The sequence below is a fragment of the Podarcis filfolensis genome, assembly GCF_964270895.1.
Source record: "Podarcis filfolensis genome assembly, chromosome: 7".
In the NCBI taxonomy this organism is placed as follows: domain Eukaryota; kingdom Metazoa; phylum Chordata; class Lepidosauria; order Squamata; family Lacertidae; genus Podarcis; species Podarcis filfolensis.
The window spans coordinates 70,710,697-70,734,262 of NC_139603.1; the positions used below are offsets into that span (position 1 = coordinate 70,710,697).

Below are 23,566 nucleotides of genomic sequence, written 5' to 3' on the forward strand. Positions count from 1 at the left end.
ATTGTCTGACAGGAAGGTGATCAGGTTTTTCCATCTAATCTTCATCTACAAAGCCAGCAAAATACCTGCCAAGATGGGTGTGTAGAGGAAAAGCCTGTATATTGCAGGACCTCAGGCCAGCTAGGAAAAGTCTATAACTCTCTGCCTCTGAGGAACGATTGTGAAATGTAAGGGGTGTGTGGCAGACCAGAGCATAGCACGTCTCGTCTCTTCTCTCCACATGCAACAGAGGGAAAGGAGAATATACATATTTTCCACGTAGCAACCAAAGCTAATTTATGTGAGTAGGTTTGTCATTGCACAGTTTAAATTATTTCATATGAAATAAAGAAATGTACCTAGGGAATTTGCTGTAGTGCAAAGGTTTGAGTTTTGTGGTGACTTAAATCCTTTGTTCACCTGTCTATATTTCTCACCCTGTCCAGCAATCTGGGGAAACCCCAGCTGCAGATGAAACGTACTGGGTGGCATCAGACAATTATTATTATTATTATTATTATTATTATTATTATTATTATTATTGCCTAACTATTGTTGTAAGGCCAAAATGTGATTCATTTCCGTGAACAAAGAACATGATACATTGTTTAAATAGGGATTTGTATAAAATCTGTGCTGCTCGTGTAATAAATTTTTTATCAGTACAAATCTTGCTTGTGCCCCTTCAACTAGACATCTTTATAAACATTATCGGGATGTGGGAAGGTACACTTCCTATGCTGCATAATTCTTTTTCAGGGCTTATAGAGGCATATTATCACTTTCTTCATAGATGTTTAAGCTAGAGTAATGAGAACTCTGTGAAATTGCTACTTTGTGAAACATGTTTGTAGTACAGTGGTACCTCGGGTTACATACACTTCAGGTTACATACGCTTCAGGTTACAGACTCCAGTAACCCAGAAATAGTACCTCGGGTTAAGAACTTTGCTTCAGGATGAGAACAGAAATCGTGCTCCGGTGGCGTGGCAGCAGCAGGAGACCCCATTAGCTAAAGTGGTGCTTTAGGTTAAGAACAGTTTCAGGTTAAGAATGGACCTCTGGAACGAATTAAGTACTTAACCCGAGGTACCACTGTACTATTATATGTTACCGCATATACAGACTGTATACGGCATATACAATCAGTTTGCATAGGGTATACTGTGTGTGTCTATGAGACTGAGTTACAGGGTGTGCATAATATACATGTTTGTGTCTGTAATGCTTTACTTCTAGTCTCAGGTGCCCAAGGTTCCCCCCTCTCAAAATATTTCAAAATGTTATTATTGATGGCACTATTACTTCCATTTACAGCTGAGAAACCTGGGGTTCAGGTTATCCTATGAGACACAGCCCAGTTGTCTCCCTACATCCATAGAACTCCCTCTTTCCCTTTTGATACTTCTCAACTACACAGTTGTATCAGACAGAACAGCTGAAATGGTTGGCTAGCATACTTTCAGCAATGTGTGTTATTTAAAAGCATATTTTTCTGCAAAGATTTAAGTGCAAAATATCAATCAGATATCTTCCAGAAAAGTTGTGATCACACAAAAAAGAACAAGTGTAGCTTATTAAAATTAGTTAACTGAAACAAATGGCAGTTTTTATTTTATGTATTTAATTGTGGGTTAACGCTGTTCTTGAAGAGATACAGTTCTGTTTTGACATAATTCTTACTAGATTCTAAAATGCTGTTCTGTCTCTTTAAACTATTCAGCCTTTTGAGCACTTTAGTGCACTACAACCTCCCTTGAATATAGAAACATTCCTGTTGTTCATTCACCAGGCAAGACACACCCCAGTGGATGCATACTATTCACCGATTAGCTTTCTGTCCTGTCAGTCAGTTGTCTGTGACTAGCACGTTATTCTGTCTTCTAGCAAGACTCTTCTGTGCCTGGAATTGAAAGCAGGTAGAGAGAATGTTGTGTGGAAATCCTTCTGTAAAGCTAAAATTGCTTTAATTTATTTTTCCAAGGGAAATGATTCGTTTCTGGTATGGCAAGAAAGGAAGAAAGCACCATTCAATGAAAAATAAATATACCCTGGTAATTCCTTTGAGAAATATTTTATTGATGTTTTGGCCGTCATTTTGATGATGATACCATGGCAAACTAGCAGTAGTTCCTGCTTTATTAATTCTAAGATTACCTGCAGAATTTTAAATTTTAGATAATTGTTGCCTTACAAAGATACTGTAATTCTGAACAGTACAATATTTACTTAATAGTTGAACTTTGCAACCTGAGCATAATGCTTTAAAGTGATTTGGTTTAAACATAGAATGTAGCAGTTTGTTGTAGGCATTGAGGGAAAATGCCTTTTAGGAAGTTTGTTATAGCAACTTGCTTGTTCTTGTGTATTTTAGCAAAAGATTATTTACAAACCATAGTATTAATCTAAAAATACGCACGTTTTTCCATATGTTAAATATGAAGTTTGAATAATTGTATCCCAAGACCTTGTATTGAATCTGAAATCCAGCGTGCAGAAGTTAGCTTATTTTTATTTTATCTTTATTTTATATGTTAGTATTTTGAAAACGACTCGTAGGAAGCAATTAGTGCCACTGAAGTTGTTGGGTTTTTTTAATAAAATGGAGGATAGTCACTATGTGTCTGGCTTGTCACTGTAGCTCAGTGAGTCCCTTGTGTAACTGCCAGAAACAGGAAGCAAGGAACTGCATGTGGAATACTTGAGAGAAGTTCTGTAACCAAGTGCATTATAATAGCATGGATTTTCTGCTTGTAGTTGCAAGGGTACTTTCTGCAGAACTTACCGTGACTTGTATAAACTAATTCGTCTTTCAGGAGGGAGGAGTGTTTCCTCACAGTAAGCAGTTGCTAACTGGAATTGTACTTCATGCCAAATTCTATATTTCTATGTTTGTCACAGTGGTATTTCATGATAATCTGATTTAAGAATCTGAAATTGGAAAATAGGACCAATTAAGGCAATCGGGGGAGGGGGACACACACCACATTTTTTCTGTGTCTTGGTAATTGCATCAGTTTTGATCCTTTCTCTTTTGTTCATATAGGAAAGGAAATAATCTGACAATTAGGGTTGGGGTCTGGGCATATTTTCAGGCACTGTCATTTGCATTCTATTCTCTTTGTTTAGAAACAGACATAATATAATACATGTAATGTAATTGGAAATGAGGAATGGAAAATAGTGGCTCATGTATAGGGAGAAACTTTGCATGCAGGTATAGAAATCATACTTTGACATTTTTTTCCTGCTTGTACATCTCTTTCTGAGATAAGATGTCTCCATTACCAAACATTTTGACACATAATTAAAGGTAAAGCTCCTTTAAGTCTTACATCAAGTTGAGGCCTGTCATCTCACTCTCACAATGCTCTAAAAACCAGAGTTTGTAAAATGTGAGTAGCGTCCTCAAAGCACTAAATATGTGAGATAGCACAATAAAGAGAAAGTGCTAGGGTGGGTATAAGAATGCTGCCTGGAATCCTTTACATAGCTGAGATGTTTCTCTGGATTTACACGGGATGGTGGTAAAAAAACTAAATGATTGCATTCAATTCTGAATGTATTTGTGTGGTGTCATTTGAGATTATTGCAGTGCAGCACCAGAACAGAGTTCTTTCTGTAGGTCGTCTGAAAGTTACCCTCCTTTAATCAAAAATTATTTTATTTAATTCTGAAGTTACTTGAAACAGCATTTTAGGGGTGTTGATTTTAACATGTGTACTGTATTAGCTATTTTGAATCACTTTCCTTCTTTCTGTATTCTTTGTTAACTCTAATTGTTTTAACTGGTTGAGTACATCCTCATTTAACTCCTGGTACTTGAACATGGGTCTCACCACCCATGTTCTCCGTGGCCTAAGCCACTGAGCCTCTTGGGCTTGCTGATCAGAAGGTTGGCAGTTCGAATCTGCACGATGGGGTGAGCTCCCATTGCTCTGTTCCAGTTTCTGCCAACCTAGCAGTTTGAAAGCATACCAGTGCAAGTAGATAAATAGGTACTGCTGTGGTGGGTAGGTAAACGGCGTTTCCGTGTGCTCTGGCTTCTGTCATGGTGTTCCATTGTGTCAGAAGCGGTTTAGTCATGCTGGCCACATGATCCGGAAAGCTGTCTGTGGACAAATGCTGGCTCACTCAGCCTAGCCTAAAAAGCGAGATGAGTGCCACACCCCATAGTCGCGTTTGACTGGACTCAACCATCCAGGGGTCATATACCTTTACCTTACCTGCTTGAACAAATCTGTAAAATGTTCGCCCTGATTGCATATTGCATGAACTTTCCCAACCCCTTCTGCCCTTACATGTGACCATTTCTAACATGGATTAAAATGAAATTTGGTATGCTCTTAATTTCAGTTTGGGGATCCAGACTTCACCTGCCATTGTAACCATTTCCCCCAAAGGGTAGCTGTGTGACATCTTGGATGAGGTTTTGACAACATGGTGAAGAAGGTGAAGTACCCTGGAGAAATCTGGAGGGAGGAGAACTAGATTTTTTCTGTGCCCCCCTATTCCCTCCTCCAAAGCAAGGGGGCTAAATTCTTCCCTCGAAATTTTTCCTATTTTTCTGGACCTTCACATATCTACACCTGCAGGCTTGTGTGTATGTGTGCCAGTACCTCACAGTGCACAAGAGACTATTTGCCTTTACTACTCAGTTCATGTTTGCACTGACTTGGTTTCTCCTACTTCCTCAAGCGTCTCCAGATTTCATTGAATGCAAGGATTGAGCACCCATCCTCCCTTCTATTCCTAGCAGAGGAGAAGTGCGAAGAGCTTAACCATTGTGAGCTAGCACAGTGGCGCCCACATATATGTCTTGTTACTGAAGGGAGGCATGCTGTATTTATTTGGGATTATGTCGCTTTCTGTGGCAACATTTTGCATTATGCTATGGCCCATGGCTCAGCCATTTTGTGACTGGAGCCCGCAGCATCTTCTCAAAATTCCCCGTGTTCCCCCTGTCCAATAAAGCTTGGCAACCCTTGATAGAAGGGTTAGAGTCCGTTTTATCAGGTGTATTGAGTGTTATCCTGAGTTGGCAGCTATGCACAAACATGTTTGTGGAAGAGGGATAAAGATGGAGAGAAAATCGTAATTCAAAAAGTGCAGGCAGACAGTTGTGTGAAAGTTTTTTTTTAAATGTATGTTTTTTAAAGGTCACTACATTGACCTTTCCAAAAGCAATACCATAAGACATCCTGGCATGGGTGGGTTGTAGGGGGGGTACAAATGCAGACAGCCACTATCTTGATTCAGGCCACAGCTAATAGAATTGAAGTTCCTTATTTATTTTTTTATTTCATTTATTAAATTTGTATACCGCCCTTCATCCAAAGATCATAGGGTAGTTCGCAACATAAAAATGAAAATAAGAGCACAAAATACATAATAAAACAAAAACAGAAGAATATCTCCCCTTCCCACAAACACATTTAAAAGGGCATAGAACGTTATAGAGAAACTTTTTCCTGGCACCTAAATATATGTAATGAAGCCTCCAGGCAAGCCTCCTTGGGGAGAGCATTGCACAGATAAGCAACCTGGTCCCTAATTCTGCACCAGCGGAAGTTTCCGAACCATCTTCAGAGGCAGTCTTACAAATAACACATTGCAGTAATCTAGCCTAGAGGTTACCAGAGCATAGATAACAGAAGGGAGGCTATCCCTGTCCAGATTGGGGTGCAGCTGGGCCACCAGCCCAGGCTGATAGAGGGCACTGCACCACTGAGGCCACCTGAACCTCAAGACAGCAAAGGATCCGTAAGTAACCCAAGCTGTGTACCAGCTCCCTCAGAAAGTGGTGTAGCCCCATGTAGGGGCAGGCAACCTCCCATCCATCCAGTTTAGGGAACCACCCACTGACAATGCCTCAACCTTACCTGGATTGAGCTTCAGTTTGTTGGTTCTCATGCAGTCCATTAACGAGGCATTACAGTGGTTCAGCATATCCACTGCCACACCTACAGATGTAAAGGATAAGTAGAGCTGTGTGTCATCAGAATATTGCTGACACCATACTGTTTTGGGTTTGTGAGAGGGTTTAATCACTGCCTAGGATGTTTGTAGAGAAACTGACAGAATACCATGTGGCCTCACCTGTAGCTCCCTGCTGAAACCATTCCAGTATATAATGAGGAACAGGTGTTAATTAGTTTACCCATGCTTGTGTTATTAACACTGTTTTATGACTTAAGCATATATAAAGACCTATGACGTAGTCCTATGGTAAGCTTGCAAGCAGGAAATAGGCAATAGACCTTTTCTGTGGTTACCCAGATGCAGGCATTCACAGCCACATTGCTGCCTCTGATCCGTGCAGGTAGCAAATACCCATGATCACTAGCAGCTGTTGAAAGCCTTACCTTCCGTAAATTCAAATTTTGTTCTGTTTTTATTTAGTTTTTTAAAAGTTTTATTTTATTCTATGTAAATGCTTAGAGATTTTTATATTGTGCGGTATGTAAATTTTGTAAATGAATCTCTGTAATTCTATTTTAAAGCTCCTAAATTGGTGCCCATCGCTGCATCTTCCTAGTATCAAATTTCACCATTCAACTATGTACTCTGTGATAAAATATTTCACTTTGTCCTGCTTCTCCCACTGTTTAGCTTCATTATAGGTGAGAGAGAAATGCCTCCTCACTTTCTTTCTCTACAAGATGCATTATTTTATATTTCCGCTGTGTGTGTGCCACACAAACCTCCAAAGCCCCAAATGTTGTTACCTCTCCTTGTAGGGCAGTTGTTCATGCTGGTGCTTGCATGCCAGTGGTTGAAAGGACCAGAGGCATAAGTAGGCAGAGCAAAAGATGTTACTCTTACCTGTATACCAGGCGCATCCAACTCCCAAGAGACTGCGATCTACTCCCAGTATAAAATAACTGGCAGTGATCTACCCATTGTCATTGGAGGGAGGAGGAGCGTGCATTTTGGGGGGGATTGGCCAGGGTTGTTGAGCCTTTTTTGGCGGGAGGCGGGCACATTACTTGCCTTTGATCGACCAGGATCACCCAGGCGATCTACCTGTTGACCGGTTGGACACCGCCACTGTATACAATAGGCTGCATTCCAGCCACACCCAAGCCAGAGGCTTACAAATATGCACCCTCTCAAGGTATTATCATAGTTCACAGATACATTCCAGTCAGGCGAAATTCTCTGGGGGGAGGGCATGGAGCAGGGCCAGTGAGGCATGTGGATGGCCTTGTGAGAGTCCTGAGGGCATGATAAGTACAGGGGTGTGTCTTTCAGCCTAGTCCTGAGATTGTTGTATCCAACAAAGTAGCTCCTTTTAGTGCTAGGACTTGTGTCTGTGCAACTGGACTCCCACACCCCCACTAATCTGCTCCAGGGGGCTGGGGAAAACTTGTGAACAAATTTGGAGGAGGTCTTCAGGGAGGGGAAGTTCCATTGTGCAACTGGAAGTTCTTTTGTCAACAGAATGACTTTGTTGGATGCAGCCCAATTTGGGGGCGATATTAATAGCATTAATGGCTTCTTTGGTAAACAGAAAACATAGAAATTAGATTAGTTTTCTTTCTTTCATGAAGACAGACAACATTTTTAAAGAAGACTGTTTCTAATATATTAGAAGTTTCTAATGTACTGTATCTATAATCCACATGAATTCCCACAATCCAATCCTTGGTGTGAAATTCCATAAACATCCTTAAAGTTGGATGGAGCCAAGCAGCCTCCCACTATTGTGCAGTGGGATTGACACTGCAGTTAATTGCTTTAAGATCTACAGCTGTTGTATTATAACGAAGAAGAAAAAGTTAAGCTTACTGAGAGTTCTGGCTACATTCCATCACTTTGGTTCATTAAAAAAAATAAATTCTATATATTCTGTTTTATAGTTACGTAATTGCTTACTCTTCTACAGACACAAATCGTTTTGTAAACTGTATCTCTGCATACATTTTCACAATTAACATTAGGCAGTTTTATTACTTATAAATAATCTGATATACTAGATATAGAAGAATGCAAAACTACTGATGGCACTGCACTGTGGTCACCTAACATCTAAGCTATTATAGAATATACTTGCTTTTCATCAGTCAACATTGATGCCCAGCTAAAAATGACAGGCAACATTTAAGAAAGGAAACTATTTAGTGATGTGTATGCCTACATACTATTTTATAAGATGTGCTTCTCCGATGAAAATATATCAGATTTCTGGTACTATTTTGTTGGGAACGTCTGTTGTTATATGTGTTCATTCTAAATTTGAAATGTGTCTGAGCATCACATCACTACAATGATAAACGTCTAATTACATTTTATTTCATTTATGTTTTGTTTTGTGTGTTGCTTGTCCTTTTTTTTTTAACCCTGCCCAATGTCTCCATAATCTTGTCATTTATTTTCTTGCTCTTTATTTTTCTTTAACTATGAGTGGAATTATTGTCTTCCTGTCTCCATATTCAGGTAGTGTCAGTGGCTGAGTATCACCGCAGGATCGATGCTTTAAATAGTGAAGAACTGCGCACACTCTGCAGACGTCTCAAGGTGCTCTCTTAAGTAGTTAACCAGCCCTCATCCAGAGGCTAGAACTTCTTTCTCTGTAGTGTCCTTGATCAGACTAGTCTCATATTCATTGTGTTTGTCTTGGTTACAACGCTGCAAGAACCCAGCAGAAAATTCATTCCTCATGAATTTGTCTCCCTATGTAGTGGTATGGCTGAATGCTATGACATTTGTGGCAAGTGGTTCACTGCTAGAGCTTAGCCAAACTTTTGCAACTTTCAATGTTCATGTCAAAATTGTAATGCATGCAAATTTTGCATGCAAAATCTATTAAAATAAAGTGCTTTTTCACGTTTTGTCCAAATCCTGGATGCTAGTTACAGATCAGATAAAGCCAAAGGAAAGCTCCCCAAGGCAAGGCTGCTTTTAATGCTCATGGGAACTACATAGACCCTGAGCAAGCACATGGAACGCAGCTTGAGAATCTCTCTACTCTTCTGAGCAGAAGATGTGTGGTTACTGAAGACTGTTCAACCAGTTCCCGGCTCCCCTAAGCCAAACCTCATGCAGGATTCCCTTTTATGCTCTTGGTATGTTTTTCTCCATCCTCTGTGGCTGTAGACAAGGTTGGCAGGATCGCAGTAAAGAAACTCTGTGTAAACTTTAGCTCTGGGTTGGGATAGCTTCCCAAGGTTCATTGTGGCCGAAGGGGTTGGCTGCACTGTACCAATGAATCTTAAAAATCAGCACCTTTACTTTTTAGAATTCAGGACCTGGACAAACAAAAGGGGGTGAAATTTGGGGCTAGTAGGTGAAACCATGCCATAAAATGGAGGCAATAACAGAAGTGAAAATAGAACCAAAAAGACTGTTTTGGCTCAGCTCTAATTATTTTATATTCGGGGGAATTTTCTATTTTTTGAAGTTTTGCTCTCATTGCTGCACATCTTTTCTAGACTGCTGAGGACTTACTTCACAGCTTGGGATGGAAGTTTGCGTTGAATTAAGAGCATTTCAAAAGAGAACGCAAAGAGCTTGCTTTAGCCCCAATTCCCAACTGCAATATTAGTTAAACCCCCTTTAAATGTTTGTGAAGGATCATCTATATCATTGGCCACAAGTCAGAAAGCTTAAAAGAAGTGCCCTATGTATGGCTCAACACTTAAGAGGCTAGTTTTTCTCATACTTTGCACTGGCCAAATGGTACCCCTTGTCTTGAGTCAAAAGAACAGACTGGATGTACAATTTTATTCCCCTTTACTCCACTGCTTTAAGCTTCTTGGGTAACGCCAACCCTTTCTAAGCTTCTTGCCATCACTTTTGCATTCTCAGCAGATACACTTCTTTCCGCTTTGGCATATGTACACATGAAGATAGTCGTGTACATTGTTGCTGAAAGCATATCTTTAGAACTGCACGAGCATTTTCTAAAGCTTGAAGAAATAAACCGCATTGAATATTATCAAATGAATAATAAAAGCTCTGATCCAGAGCTTGGCTAAGCATTTGGATTTTAAGCCTCTATAATGCCATTCACTTCAGTCTGAGTAAATCAGTATAAACCCAAATATGTTTCAACTTAACTGAGATATGGACTGAACTGAAAGGGTTTTTTAAAATCTTTGTCTTTCTGGCTAATATTTACAATTGGCTAAATGTGGAAGAAAATGCTTTCATTGCTTTCCTAAGTCTGCTTACCAGAAAAGCTAATGTTTCATTATATTTATTGGAATTTTCAAAATGTTACAAAATAAAATAGAGACAAAGAAAAATGCAAAATAAAAATAATTAACAAATTAAAAAGGAAAAAAGACAAACCCCTCCCACCATATAGATACAGATGAAAAAAAGAAAAAAAGAAAAGAAATACAAAAATACATCACAAACACTTAAAAACATTTAAAAACAAATTCATTATTTCCAAATCCTCAACTGTCATTACCTTCTTTCTTAGACCTCCTCCTCCTCCCTTTCTTTGTATCCTAGTTGTTAATTATCCCAGCAAATCCTTTCCATATTTCATAATATTCTGTCATTACATTACCCTAAACTGTTTTGGTCTTATCTTTCTATAATAAGATAAATCTTAGAGCTTAAAACTTAAATCTTGTCCTTACCAGCTTCTCATAACCATAACATTCTTTCATAATTCTTTAAACATTTTTGCTAAAGCCAAGTAATTTCATTCCAGCATTTTTCTAATGTTCATCAATTTTATAAAACAGTTCTAATGGTAGAGAAAAGAAATACAAACAAGTCCAATCTTCATCCAACGTCCCTTCCTCCTGGTTCCGGGTTTTGTCAGTCCTTATTATCACGTCGATCTAGCTCATTAACCTGGCAACCTTGTATCCGAGGCCCTCAAGTCTCTTCCATGTCCCTTCCGCAGCTCTTCTTCATATTTGTAGCTGTATTTTCCCTTGTCTCCTGCTCGTGATAGCTCCAGCTTGACAATATTTTTAGCCCTTCTTGACAGATCAGCCCCTTTTCCATATTCAACACTAGATTCCATATAGTATTTAACAGCATGTTTCAAAAACCCTCCAAGATTAAGAGCCCCCACAATCCCAAACATCTCACGGCCCATTGCCATATTTGAAAAGTCCAGACATCTCAGCATAGGGGGGTCAATCCAGCCCCCCATTTCCAAGCCAAACCAAACTTTTTCTTTCCAAATCTGGCTTTTTCCAAGTTCATTTGTCAAGTCCGAAAACTCATATTCCTGTTGGGCCTGTTCTGTCAAAACACACTCCTGATTTAATTCCTGAGTGGGCTCCACATATTTTCCCACTGCCTGTTCAAAGTTTCCCACTGCCTGTTCCAAATTTCTAGTCGAGGTCACCATCCAATTCACCTTTTCATGTAATTGTTCCAGTAGGGCATTTGTTTTATAAAAGACACACAACAAGGTTTCTGAATACATTGTCCTGCAAGGTCAAATGCCTGTTCCCACGATTGTAATCTATAACAGCTGCCGGCTCCCTGGAGTTGGTTACAGTTTCACAGTCTCCCTCTAGGGGGAAAACTTCTATCTGTTCTTGCAACTGAGTTTCCCTTTTTAAGATACTTTGTCAATATTTATTCCTTTCAAATGCGAAGAGGAACAATGGAATCACTATGTTTCTCTTCTTTTCGCTATCTGTCAAAAACACTTATTTCTGGTCAATGAACTTCAAACGTCGGTCCTGACACCCCCGCTCCAGTATCAGGACGGAGGAAAGTTACTTTACTTTAAACTCACTTTAAACAGTCTAAAAATGATCCTCCCCCTTCTCCTGCTGTCAAAGGGGGGTTCCACAATTATAGATGATGGAATCCAGTCCTTTAAAGACGATTTTCTTAGCTCTAGTTCATGTTGTCTTTGCTTTATTCTGTTTACAAAAGAACGGAAGGCTGACTTCCTGTTTAGACCTTCCCGTTCCGTACCAAATTAAAATAGGTATTTAAGATCCAATTCTTTTCTGCTCGCTAGTCCTTATTTGATGTCCAGTTGTTCAAAATCTAAGTACTCATGGGTGCTTGTTTTAAAGTCCAAATTGTCCCAGGAAAGAGGCAGCACTCTCCGGCAACGGCTGTGCGGCTGCGCTCCACGGAAATAGCCGTTGACTCTCAGCACCGCGCCACTTCCCCCTCTTCACTTCGGAGCCCGTTAGTGGGTTCCTTAGCGAGTTGGGGGGGCGCTAAAGGTGCCCGCCGAGTCCCATGGTCACAGGCTTCATCCGCCTGTGGTTTTTGAAAGGGTCCCTGCTTCGCCGTAGCGGAGAAGACCCGTTTCCCGCGGAGCTATTCCCTCCAGTTCAGAGGGAGTCCGCCATTGCCGGTGGCGCCACCCCGGAAGTCTCCAGAAAAGCTGATGTTTCAAGTGGTGCCTTATTGACCTATTTTATGCTATCTAGCAATGAGCTAAGAGTCCCGATAATGTGAGTGAAGGATACTCTTTCTGCTTTGGGATAATGTCTTTAATAGGTTCAATGTTCCAAAAGATAGCCTCTTATAATTGTGGATATAATTTAGTATGGGGAAAGAATAGATGGGGGAACCAACATTTTATTATATTCCTATGGGTAAAAATGTCACTTGGGCGGTTCAGCAAAATACCTGTTTGCATATGAATTATTTGCTAACTTTGGATGCTGAATTGCTTGTACTTTTCAGATATTTGTATTCATATTTCAGAATACGATCAGTAGATAAACTTGGTTTTTGTACAATAGCTGGAAACATATAAATAGCAACTGCCACTATACAGTAGGAAGGAGAGCTAAAATAATGCTTGATAAACTTTATCGTTTCCTTCTCCGAAGAGAAATTGTGGCACAGCTAGTACAGGTGTACTCCTTAAACACAGTCAAGGGATAGGATGGGCTTCAGGACGGCAAATTCTCTCTTCTCTTAATTGTAGTGAAACATTTTGCCAACAGCATCACTGGTTAACATTTCTGAGACAAATGCACTACATCTTGCAACTATACTATAACTTTCTCTAGCTTGTAACTAATGTGTATGTTTGAATTCCTTTTTGTTTTGTGTGATAATACTTCTTTCTCAGAAGAAGTGGGAAAAAATTTACATGGAATGGGTATTTAACATTTTCACTCAACTCATTAACCACAAACTACAGCCAAGAACAAACCTTGTGGTTAGGCCAGGAGGGGTACAGCTCATGGCCAGCATGGAGAGAGCTTAACTATGAGCCTGAGTTTGGATAACATGTTAAGCCAAACCATTTTTTTTTACTTTACATGTCAACATCTGCAGATTCTGCTATACAAAGATTGCAAGAATAATAATAATAAAAGACCAGGAAGGGGATAAAAGCCATGAACTCAGTAAACGGCATAGCTCAGTATGCTTGGGTTGCTTATGTGTTAAAGAATATCTCTGACGTCTTTGTTCCGTTTCCTTGAATTGAGAAGGTTTGTTTAGGGAGGGTTTCTAACAAAGTTTTTTTTTTAATGTAAAATCAAAAGTAGAGACAAAAAGGAAAACCCAAACAAAGTTACAAAACATAGGAGCAGTACAGATTTATTTTCTAAATAAATAAATAAATAGCAGGTAATGGAGAAAAATAAAAGGAGCAAAACACATCATGATCATGAAACTTTGCAACTTGGTGGGGAAGATTTGACATAAAAGAAATGAAATCCCCCCCAAACCACATAGAAATGTTCTAGGTCTTCCTTATCCTTCGAAACATGTCATTCGTGAGTTATTTCCTCTGAGATAGAGCATACATATTGTTGTACCACAATGAGAGGTTTTAAAGTCCTGTAGTATCTTTTATTTTTGAGCCACAGAAGTTCTCACTGCAGCCAGCTGCCACGTAATTCCTTAGGTCACCCCACAAGTTTAAAAGAGCATTATGGGAAAACATGGACAGGACATTTAATAATAATAATAAATCTTCAAAAACCTCAGTCCAAAATTTGGATGCCAGAGGGCATTCCCACCCATAAGTGGAGTTTCAAAAGATAGTCATGTTGTTTCAGAAAATAATTGTGTTTTATACACACACACACACACACACACACACACACTGGTTCTATGGGGCCGGGGATGCCAATTTAATGAAATATTGCAGGGGGCCAGGTAAGCCCCTTCCCAGAAAGTCAATCACATGACACTGTGCATGCACACCACTTGAATAGCAATGCCCATCAACTTTGTGGGGGCCCAGCCACCTCAAATATTTTATTGCGGGAGCCGAAGCTCCCATGGCCCCTAGGAGTTGGCTTCAGAAAACAGTTATAGCAACTTATATGATCATATGTAAATGGCAAAAGGAATGTGTCTGGGAAGGTGGAGGAAGTCTATTTAAAGAAATCTTGAGCTGTACTACAAAGCGAGCTGGTGTTTCTCGCTTAATTTAATTTAGTTTTTCTCTGAAGGCCAAACAAGATATTCATGACTGGCCCATGAATTACAACATAGGCTCCCACAACAGCTGTAAAACAGGGGTGGGGATTCTGAAGAGAGAGGCAGTGACCGTAGATGCTTTTCTCCTACAATCCCCTTCCCCGTTTCCTTTCTCATTTCTGATGCATTGGCATCAGAAATGAGCCAGTCTTAATGGACAGCTGCTGTACTCTTAGGCAAAGGAACACTTCAGCATCACTTTCCCTGTAGCCCATGCTTTGCATGAAATCTTTTCCCATCCTGCTGTTTTAAAGCTGTTTGGTAGATGTCCATTTTCTTGTTTTGGGATCTGCCACAGGAATGTGTAATTCTGCCATAAGTAAGTACACTGTGCCAATCAGTAAGGTGACATTTCCAAAAGAGAGAATAAACTCCTTTTTTACTAAATTCACCATGGTTAGAATGGAAGCTTTTTGGTGTGTATTTATGTACTTAATTTGAGCACTGGAATGCACTCATCATATTTTTTTCTGATGTACAATATTCAGAAATCAAGCTTGGGACACACATGACAATTTTGCTTATTTGCACCAGAAGTTGGCTATGCACAACACTCACTGACTGATACTCCTCCCTAAGATGTTTTTCAGCTTTTAAAAATAGTTGTCTTAAAGTGGCAAACATTATGCTGTGCTTAAAGGAGGGGGCAGGTGGTCCAGTCGAGGCATTGCAGGGAGATAGGAGAAATACGGGTGTATTTATCAGCATTTGAATCACTGATGAGTACATTTGTCATTTGCATTTCAAAGGTGGGAAGAAGCTGCTTGCTACTTGGGGTGGATGGTGAAGGGTACTGTGGCTCCTGTTTGGGGGTCAGTTTCTATGCATCCTTTAAATGTAAACACAAATTAATATAGTATTAACTAGAAAAATATTAACAGATCATCCCCCCCCCCTTTAAGAGCCTGGCTAAACTTGATGGTTGACTATTTTTGTGTTGGGTTATCTTAAATCGCAGAAAGCTGGAGATTGGGGAGATCCAATTTTAAACAGCAAAATAGTCTCCTCCCAATGTGGTTTTCTCCCAGTTGGGCTAGCATGGGCCTTCACCTTCCTTCCTTCCTTCCTTCCTTCCTTCCTGACTGGTGCAGACAATAATTTGCTACCATCTGTCACATTTGGCCCTGTGTCATGCCAGTTGAAAATATTCTGCAAGTTCCTATGCGGTTAAAAACTTTTATTTCAAATATTACAGGAGATATGTGATGAGGAAAAAAGCCAGAAGCTATTTTAATATGTCAGTACTGTATACTGGGGCATGCTGTGGCTATCTTACAATAGGGAAGAGTATAGTTGTATAGGCCTTGAAAGCTTTAACAAGTAGTTTTAACAAGTGTCTTCAGATTTGCAGATATGCTGCATGGTATTTTGAATGCTTATTTAATTTTTCCTCCATCTTTGCAGATCACCACAAGGGAAGATACACCTTCAACACAGGGAACGATAAAAGCGACCCTGGAGCCTGAGGCATTTCGGCCAAATCTTAATGACCCCAGTGAATTGTTACAACCGGAGCAAATTGAAAAGGTATGGAATAAGAAAGGTATGCCGGTCCTCAGAATGATAGCTTTGACATTTTATTTAACATTGCTGTAAAAAGCTGAAGTGTTGAAGTAAATATTATACTCCTCCTTCTGAAGATGCTGGTATAAACAAGTTACCAAAAATCAATGAAGCATAAAAAGAGAAAATTGTTCATGTGATTGGTTTATTAAAGTAATACATCCTGGCTCCAAAATGCTTCTGGTAAGGTTCAAAACTAGTTAAGTTAGTTCCAGTCTATAATTCATATTTGTGCTCCTTCTCTATGTATAATAATTATATGAATAATCCCCTTAGGGTGGACTAGAAATTATATGTACTGTATCTGGTTGTTAATCCAGGATAAGATTTTCTTTAACCGAGGATGAGGGGAGGGTACTATTTATTATGGCTATATCTTACCTCCAGCATCAGAGGTGGTGGAGGGCACAGGTATTGTTAGCCTCCTGTCCAGCTTTTGTGCTTTCCATGGGTATCTGTTTGGCCACTGTGAAAACATGAAGTGATCGTGACTGACCATGACTTAATCAGTAACTGGGTGCCATAGGAATGTGTCCCACAATTTACAGTATGTCTAGATGGTTCAGCAAGTAATAAAAGGTGAAGTTCTGATCTTTACCATATCCTGCTTGAGACCTGTATTAGTTTACAAAACATCTGCTGGACATTCAACAAAACAATTTAGGTCCCCTGAATTGTTTCTGATGTGGGCAAGACAGACTGTCCATTGTGCCTAACGACCCAATCCTAAATGCTTTTATTTGGAAGTAAATCCCCGTGACTTTAGCTCAAGCAAGTAACTTTAAAAATACAGCTTGTCCCATTTGTTGTTGTTGGTTTGAAATTAAATATTGTAACCATTTTGTGTAAAACAGTTTTAAGTGTTGGACTTGAAGTAATGAACTACAAAAGTCTAGCAGAAGGAAGATAGGTCATATGTGTCTGAATTGTCTCATCCTAAAGATTTATTATTTTTTTAAAAAAATTAATTAATCCAGTATATTCAATATGCATGCATTATTTGCATCTGTGTTTTTTATTAGCTCACAAAACATCTTCCACCACGAACTATTGGGTATCCATGGACCCTTGTCTACAGTACTGCAAAGCATGGCATGAGCTTGAAGACCCTGTACAGAACCATGATGGGGCTGGACACACCAGTACTAATGGTAATCAAAGACAGTGATGGACAGGTAAGGAAACAGTGAACACTATTCTTCCCCTCTCTCCCCAATCAAACAAACCCCAAAGTTTAAAACCTCTTAAATTAGCCATCGTATAGCATAGCTACATTTTACACTATTCACAGGAGAGGAGCAATGAGCCAGTGCCAAGTATTGTTCCTCAGCTTAACTTTAATGGAGCAGGGGGCTGGAGGAAAGTAGCCAGAAGCTGTTGCTTGCATGTGTTTCTGCAATCCTTTCTATCTTCTTTTTCCTGTCTCTGGAGAAACTTCAGAGGTCTCAACAGGCAGAGGCTGGCTTACATGTGACTACTCTAGATAGGAGGAATATGACCTATAGCAAGGTTTTTTGTTATTGGGATCCTGTGGCCCTTTAAAGGCTGGCAAATTTATTGTGCTGTAGGAAGTAGTATTTTGTCTATGAAAGTACTTAGGTGTCAATTTCATCTGCCACAATTTTTTTAAAAAATTAGGGTGCTAAAAGAAGACTCTTGTGTTACAACCGCATAGAGTCCCAAACATTAAGACCTGGGTGCATATTGTATCTATATAGTAGCTTTTTAATGTGCCATAGTACATGGTTTGGCTATTTGCAGCAAAACATCAGAACTAATTTTACTAATGTCACTAGGTTTTGTTTTTTCCTGATTTGGAAATACAGATCTCTGTGGTTCATAATTCTCTTCTCAAGCACAAGGTGAATGTTGGGCTCTAAAAGCACTAAAGGTAAAGGTACCCCTGCCCGTACAGGCCAGTCGTGTCCGACTCTAGGGTTGTGTGCCCATCTCACTTAAGAGGCCGGGGGCCAGCGCTGTCCGGAGACACTTCCGGGTCACGTGGCCAGCGTGACGAAGCTGCTCTGGCGAGCCTGCACCAGCGCAGCACACGGAAACGCCATTTACCTTCCCACTATAAAGCGGTACCTATTTATCGGTCACGCTGGCCATGTGACCCGGAAGTGTCTTCGGACAGCGCTGCCTCCCGGCCTCTTAAGCGAGATGAGCGCACAACCCCAGAGTCGGTCACGACTGGCCCGTACAGGCAGGGGTACCTTTACCTTTTATTTATCTACTTGCACTTAAGAGTGCTTTCGAACTGCTAGGTGGGCAGGAGCTGGGACCGAACGACGGGAGCTCACCCCGCCGCGGAGATTCGAACCGCCGACCATACGATCGGCAAGTCCTAGGCACTGAGGTTTTACCCACAGCACCACCCGCGTCCCTCTAAAAGCATTACTCCACCTCTAATTTCAGTCCATCTGGAAAAACACAAAGGTGTGCTATGATTACTGCTTCTGCTTTCCTTCATTCTCCTGAGAAGAGTTATACAGGGCCACAGGAGATAGCTAGCACCCCAGAGTTGCATTTTATGGTGCTGCGTTTTGGCAGCTGCACATCTCTTGCTCTGAGCCAATAAAACAGCAGCATGTCTTGTACTGTAGCAGAATAGGAAAGCAGAGGTAGTGAGGTGGAGGAGGAAGGGTGGAGCTCAGTTGAGCAGGACAAGGCTCAAGATTGTTCTATTGTGTTTTCAGGAGGCTGATTTGCCTTGTATAAGAGGCACACTGAATCAGCATGCCTGCTGAAAGCAAGCTAAATTTGTTGCAGAGATCCTGACTCTGATAACTGCTGTCCCAAATTGGCTAATCATCACAGACATTAACAATGGCAGTCAGTCACTGCTATTCTTTTTATTTTATGTTATTTTTTGCACCAATAAGTACCTCTTTTTGTGTTTCCTGAGTTGATTCTCTGGTTCCTAAGCAAACTGCCATCCGGAATTGCCTTGGAAAAATAGTTACATGGAGTTAGTGGAGGGATCTAATTTAATCTGAACATGAAGGAAGACCGTATCAGAGTTCTAATTGTACTGCTTACAGATATATGAAGGAAAAAAACCTCATGAACACCAGATCATTTTAATTATTATTTTTCTAGATCTTTGGGGCACTAGCTTCCGAACCCTTTAAAGTGAGTGATGGTTTTTATGGCACTGGAGAAACCTTTCTTTTTACTTTTTGTCCAGATTTTGAGGTAAGTACTAAAAGAGGTTGGTTGATACAATATGGCATAATTAACGTGTGAATTTTATGCTTTTAAGTTGATATTCATCTTTAAAGCCCCCCTCAGAGAATATGTAGAGTTAAGTTCTTATCAGCTTTCTATAACTTCTCCTTTTGATTGTAATTTTAATGTTTTGCTTTATTTGTCTGTGGACTTTGCTCTAATAAAGCAGTTCTTTAAAAAAATGCCCTAAGAAGGAATGTCATCGAACTGCAAGATGATTATGTGTCATCTTCTTAAAATAAGATGAACTTGGTGGAAGTGTGCATTTAATATTCTATACTAATAATTGACTTCGGCTATTGCCCATAAGCCCCTGAATGACTTGGAAGGGAATTATTACTTAAAGGACCTTAAGATCTAGCTCAGAGGGTCCGCTTCAGTGAGCATATGTAACAGTGACTTCTCAGTTATGAAATTCATTTTCTGTAGAGGACTTAAACATGCTCAGTGGCCATGGAATGCCAAATTTCAGGGTGGCATTCAGCTAAGTTTTACTTAGAGTTGACCCACTGAAATTAAAGAATGTGGCAATATGGGTCTACTATGAGTAAATCTTAGCTGAAAACCTCTCTGTCTCTTTGAGGAAAAATCAAGAAACAGAAACCTGGGAATGGTGAATAATAGACTCATAGATAGAAGGGTTCCTGAGGGTCATCTAGTCCAACCCCCTGCAATGCAGGAATAGTATCAATATCCTGGAAGAAGGCATAGGAGGCTCATGCAGCAATGTTTTGTAGCAGGTCCTGCTTATAAAGTATTATCCATAGCACTCTCTGCTATGGACCATTGACGTTGCTTTACTCCCCTCCCACCCCCGGCCATTTTTCCCTGGGGTAGTAATTTCACATAATCACTGTGTTTGGCTGTTGTTTTTTCATTCTTTTAACATTAGACTTTCACGTGGACTGGGGACAATATGTTCTTTCTTAAAGGCGACATGGATGCCCTAGCTTTTGGTGGCGGAGGGTGAGTGATGAATTTATTTATTTTCTTACTAAGGATTGGTTTTTATGATGGGTTCCCCCTCCACCAGATAAAGCCCTCAGATACAGAAGTGGTATGCTGTTAACTATATTGAACCTTGTAGCTATGATACTTGAATAATAAAACATTACTTTGAAGGAATTATGCAGTCCTGATTATAAATGCAGCTCTTACAGCCTTTTTTCATATATATACTCACTTTGAAGTGGTCTTCTTAAGACATTGTACCATTTCTCCTCTTCTGTCTGCTTCTAAACATCTAATGCTTTTGCTTCTTGATAAACCTATACACTTACCAGCGTTTGCAAATAGAATTTTTTGGGTCACATCCAAGAATTAATCCCCTTTGTTCATGTTGACTTCTTTTACATTAAATATTGTTTCCGAGCTACAATTTCCTATAGTATTTCCTTCTCTCTCCCATATAACCTTCATTCACAGTTTCAGTTGAAATGGAATATTCTCTTCATATGAACAGAATGTCCAAGGGCAGTGAGATATGGAGAGAAGAGTGGGAGGTGAAGCAATGTAGAGAGAATAGCTCTAAGGCAGGAATCTGATGCTGTGGGAGTGCAGTTCCCATCATCCCTGACCTTTGCAGCTGTTGAGAGTTGAAATCTCCCCCCCCCCCCAAAAAAAAATGCATTTGGAGGGTCACCAGTTCTCTACCGCACTGCCTTCTGCAATCTGGTGCCCTCCAGATGTTAGATTTAGTGCAGGTATAGCATAACGGCTAGCAAACTGAGCTGTGAATTCAAAACTGTGCATTTCAAACATTTGGAACTTTCTATGTAGCCTAAGGTGAGCCACTATTGCTTCAACTTCATCTTCATTCCTTGTGCAACACAGGAGAGATGAATACTGACCTGTCTCACAGGATTGTTCGAATGATTTCCAGAAGATTGTGTGTGAAGCACATTGAACACATATAAATTCTATGTGGTGTTTGCAGATTAATAGTGATGTGCTGATCCATCTTCATGCGAGCTCCCAAGTTTGCTTTTTTTTCTGCCCAGGACCTCTCATCTTCTGCCAAATTCTCTGAACCTTTCCCTCAGGTGTTTCAGTGCTGGATGAATACAAGGAAGACTGGATTCATGTTTTATTAGATCAAAAACTACTTAGTGAGGGACCAGGTTGCATTTCTGTACTGTGCTCTGTCTACAGGTGCCAAACTTCAGTAGTGTGTGTAACTAAATAGGTGTAACTAAACAGTCAAAATCTTAATGCTACCTGATTAGTCTCTGTTCACCCTTCAGTTAAAAGGGATGCAGAAATATTTATGGCAAGGAAAGAATTCCTAGCAAAATACGCTGGTTTCAAATGCAGTTACGATTGGGTTCAGGGATGGAAAGGAAATGGAACATGCCTGTTGTTCTTGAGTTCTAATCATGTATGTGTTAATTCATGTAAGGAGGGTGGCTTTCTACTGTGGAGAAATAATTCTTTTTCCATATTCCAGGGGTGAATTTGCACTTTGGCTCGATGGCGATCTCTACCATGGAAGAAGTCATTCTTGCAAAACATTTGGGAATCGCATTCTTTCTAAGAAAGAAGATTTCATTATTCAAGACATTGAAATTTGGGGCTTTGAATAAAATATAAACTGCTACTACAAAAGGTTGTCCCAAACCTGAAATGGATCAGTGCAGCTCAAAAAGCCCTTGAAGCAATATAATGCAGCAATGCCTTTCAAAATTCTCTGCATGGCCATCTAAATACCTTTACATAAAACATTATTTAGGTTATTTTTAATCAGCCTGCTATATTTTTGAAGGATGTAGCTCTCATAACTCATAATTGGAGTTTTTACTTTATAGGGGAAGGTAGGTCTCTCTTGTCATGTGGCTTGTCATCCCTGGGTTTCCCCCTCCCCCATCCCCACTACTCCAAAGCTTTCTTATACTCTTTTGGGCTATTTCATCGAGAAAACATTTATTTACACAAACTGTAGTGAAACATGTCCCTATTGGTCTAAATAAGAGAGAAATGGAGATTCTGAAATTTTTGACAGTGATCAGTCTGGGCCATTTTTTTTTTAACCATTCAGATGGTGCCACTTACTAGACAAAGTATTCATCCACATTCAATGGTGTCATTTCCTTTCATGCGTAGAGAATTCATGTCTGTTGTATTTAACAGTAAAAATGTAGCTGCCCTTATTGATTGTATTGAAGTATTTTGCACAAGCTGTTCATGATCTGCAGGATTGGGACAAATGTTGGGTAACGATTGAGCTACATGGTCAAGAGAAACAAAATACCAATGCTCAGTTGGACATAGTGAGCGTAATGCAGTGGAGAAGTCATAGCTATAGCAGGGGCATTATATGTTCTAAGACTATGAAACAGATGCATTTTTTCCCCAAACAGCATAAAGTGTCAGATATATAGATATATATACTGCTTTATAGTTTTTCTGTTGTAGCTTTGTAGCACATCGTCTCCAAGAATTGCTCCTGTCCAAAAAAAAGAGAAAAAATATAGATGTGGTGTTCTCTCTTTTTTTCTTTTGAGTGGATCTATGTTGTAAACTGCAGTTAGCACCAGCTCTGATTCAATGAGGTAATGTACTCTAGGTAGACATTGTAACCCAGTAGACTTGTAATATGCAAACTTTACTGTTCCGTGACCTCAAAATGAAAAACAAGACAGGCTAAAATACAGTTAATCAGTAGCTCTCGTTCACTTTTGTAGGAGAACCGAAAAGCCATTGTGGCAATAATCGCTCAACAACAGTTTGTTTCAAAGCTTATATTCTATGTTTATGCAAAAGCAAAAATTGAAAAAAAAAAGCTGTTAAGTGTGACAGTGAATGATTTTGTGCTGAAATCTCAGCTGTTCCAGATGAACATTGTATATATTTCTTTGTAAATTAATGTTTAAAAGTAGTTTTTGTTATTTTACAGAGAGAGAGAGAGAGAGAGAGAGAGAGAGAGAGAAAGTGTTGATTGACGGGTTGCTTCTAGCACTTTAAATTATTCTAGAAATGGAATAAGAAGCCAAAGGGTTTGGCTTAAATCATTAGCTGTAGTTGTATTGTATGTCGCTAATATAAAGTTCTTTCAGAAGTTCAAACACTTATCGGAAGGATGTTTACTGCTGTGGTAACGGGAAAGGGGATGTTCTATCTCTACAATATGCTCATGCTTAATACAACTAAACATACAGGGCGTCGTTTTCTGTCTCAATGTATAGCTCTTTACTCCTGTTAGAACATAGTACAATATATGTAGATTAAATGTTTACAAATGAAACTGTAAATAAATGGCTTTTTCTCCCCTTTGGTCTTCCACAGCAGTATTATTGTCTTTGTGGGTTTAAGACTAACTATAAACAATCCTGTAATGGATTTTAAGTACTATAAGGTCATACTGATATAGAGCAAATAAATCTTAAGTACATGTAACATGAAA

General features: G+C 39.7%; 1 protein-coding gene across 2 annotated transcripts; it reads left to right on the forward strand.

Annotated features, from left to right (window-relative positions):
• Window positions 1-1,872: 1,872 nt before the first annotated feature.
• Window positions 1,873-23,566, forward strand: LOC310766240 (oxidation resistance protein 1-like). Of its 2 annotated transcripts, XM_083622337.1 has the most exons (7): window positions 1,875-2,033; window positions 8,419-8,499; window positions 15,778-15,900; window positions 16,959-17,111; window positions 19,039-19,134; window positions 20,060-20,133; window positions 21,614-23,566. In XM_083622337.1, the coding sequence occupies exons 1-7, from the start codon at window positions 1,968-1,970 to the stop codon at window positions 21,747-21,749; spliced, it is 729 nt and encodes a 242-aa protein (XP_083478463.1). In that variant the 5' UTR covers window positions 1,875-1,967; the 3' UTR covers window positions 21,750-23,566. The 2 variants fall into 2 exon arrangements, with proteins under 2 accessions (XP_083478464.1, XP_083478463.1); XM_083622338.1 differs by lacking the exon at window positions 8,419-8,499 and having other exon boundaries at window positions 1,873-2,033.

Bases quoted from the DNA above. Each gene is read 5' to 3' on its own strand.
- LOC310766240 (XM_083622337.1), top strand. From the start codon at position 1,968: ATGATTCGTTTCTGGTATGGCAAGAAAGGAAGAAAGCACCATTCAATG. The intron at 2,034-8,418 runs GTAATTCCTTTG...CTCCATATTCAG, and splicing joins TGAAAAATAAATATACCCTG to GTAGTGTCAGTGGCTGAGTA. The intron at 19,135-20,059 runs GTAAGTACTAAA...TTTTAACATTAG, and splicing joins CTTTTTGTCCAGATTTTGAG to ACTTTCACGTGGACTGGGGA.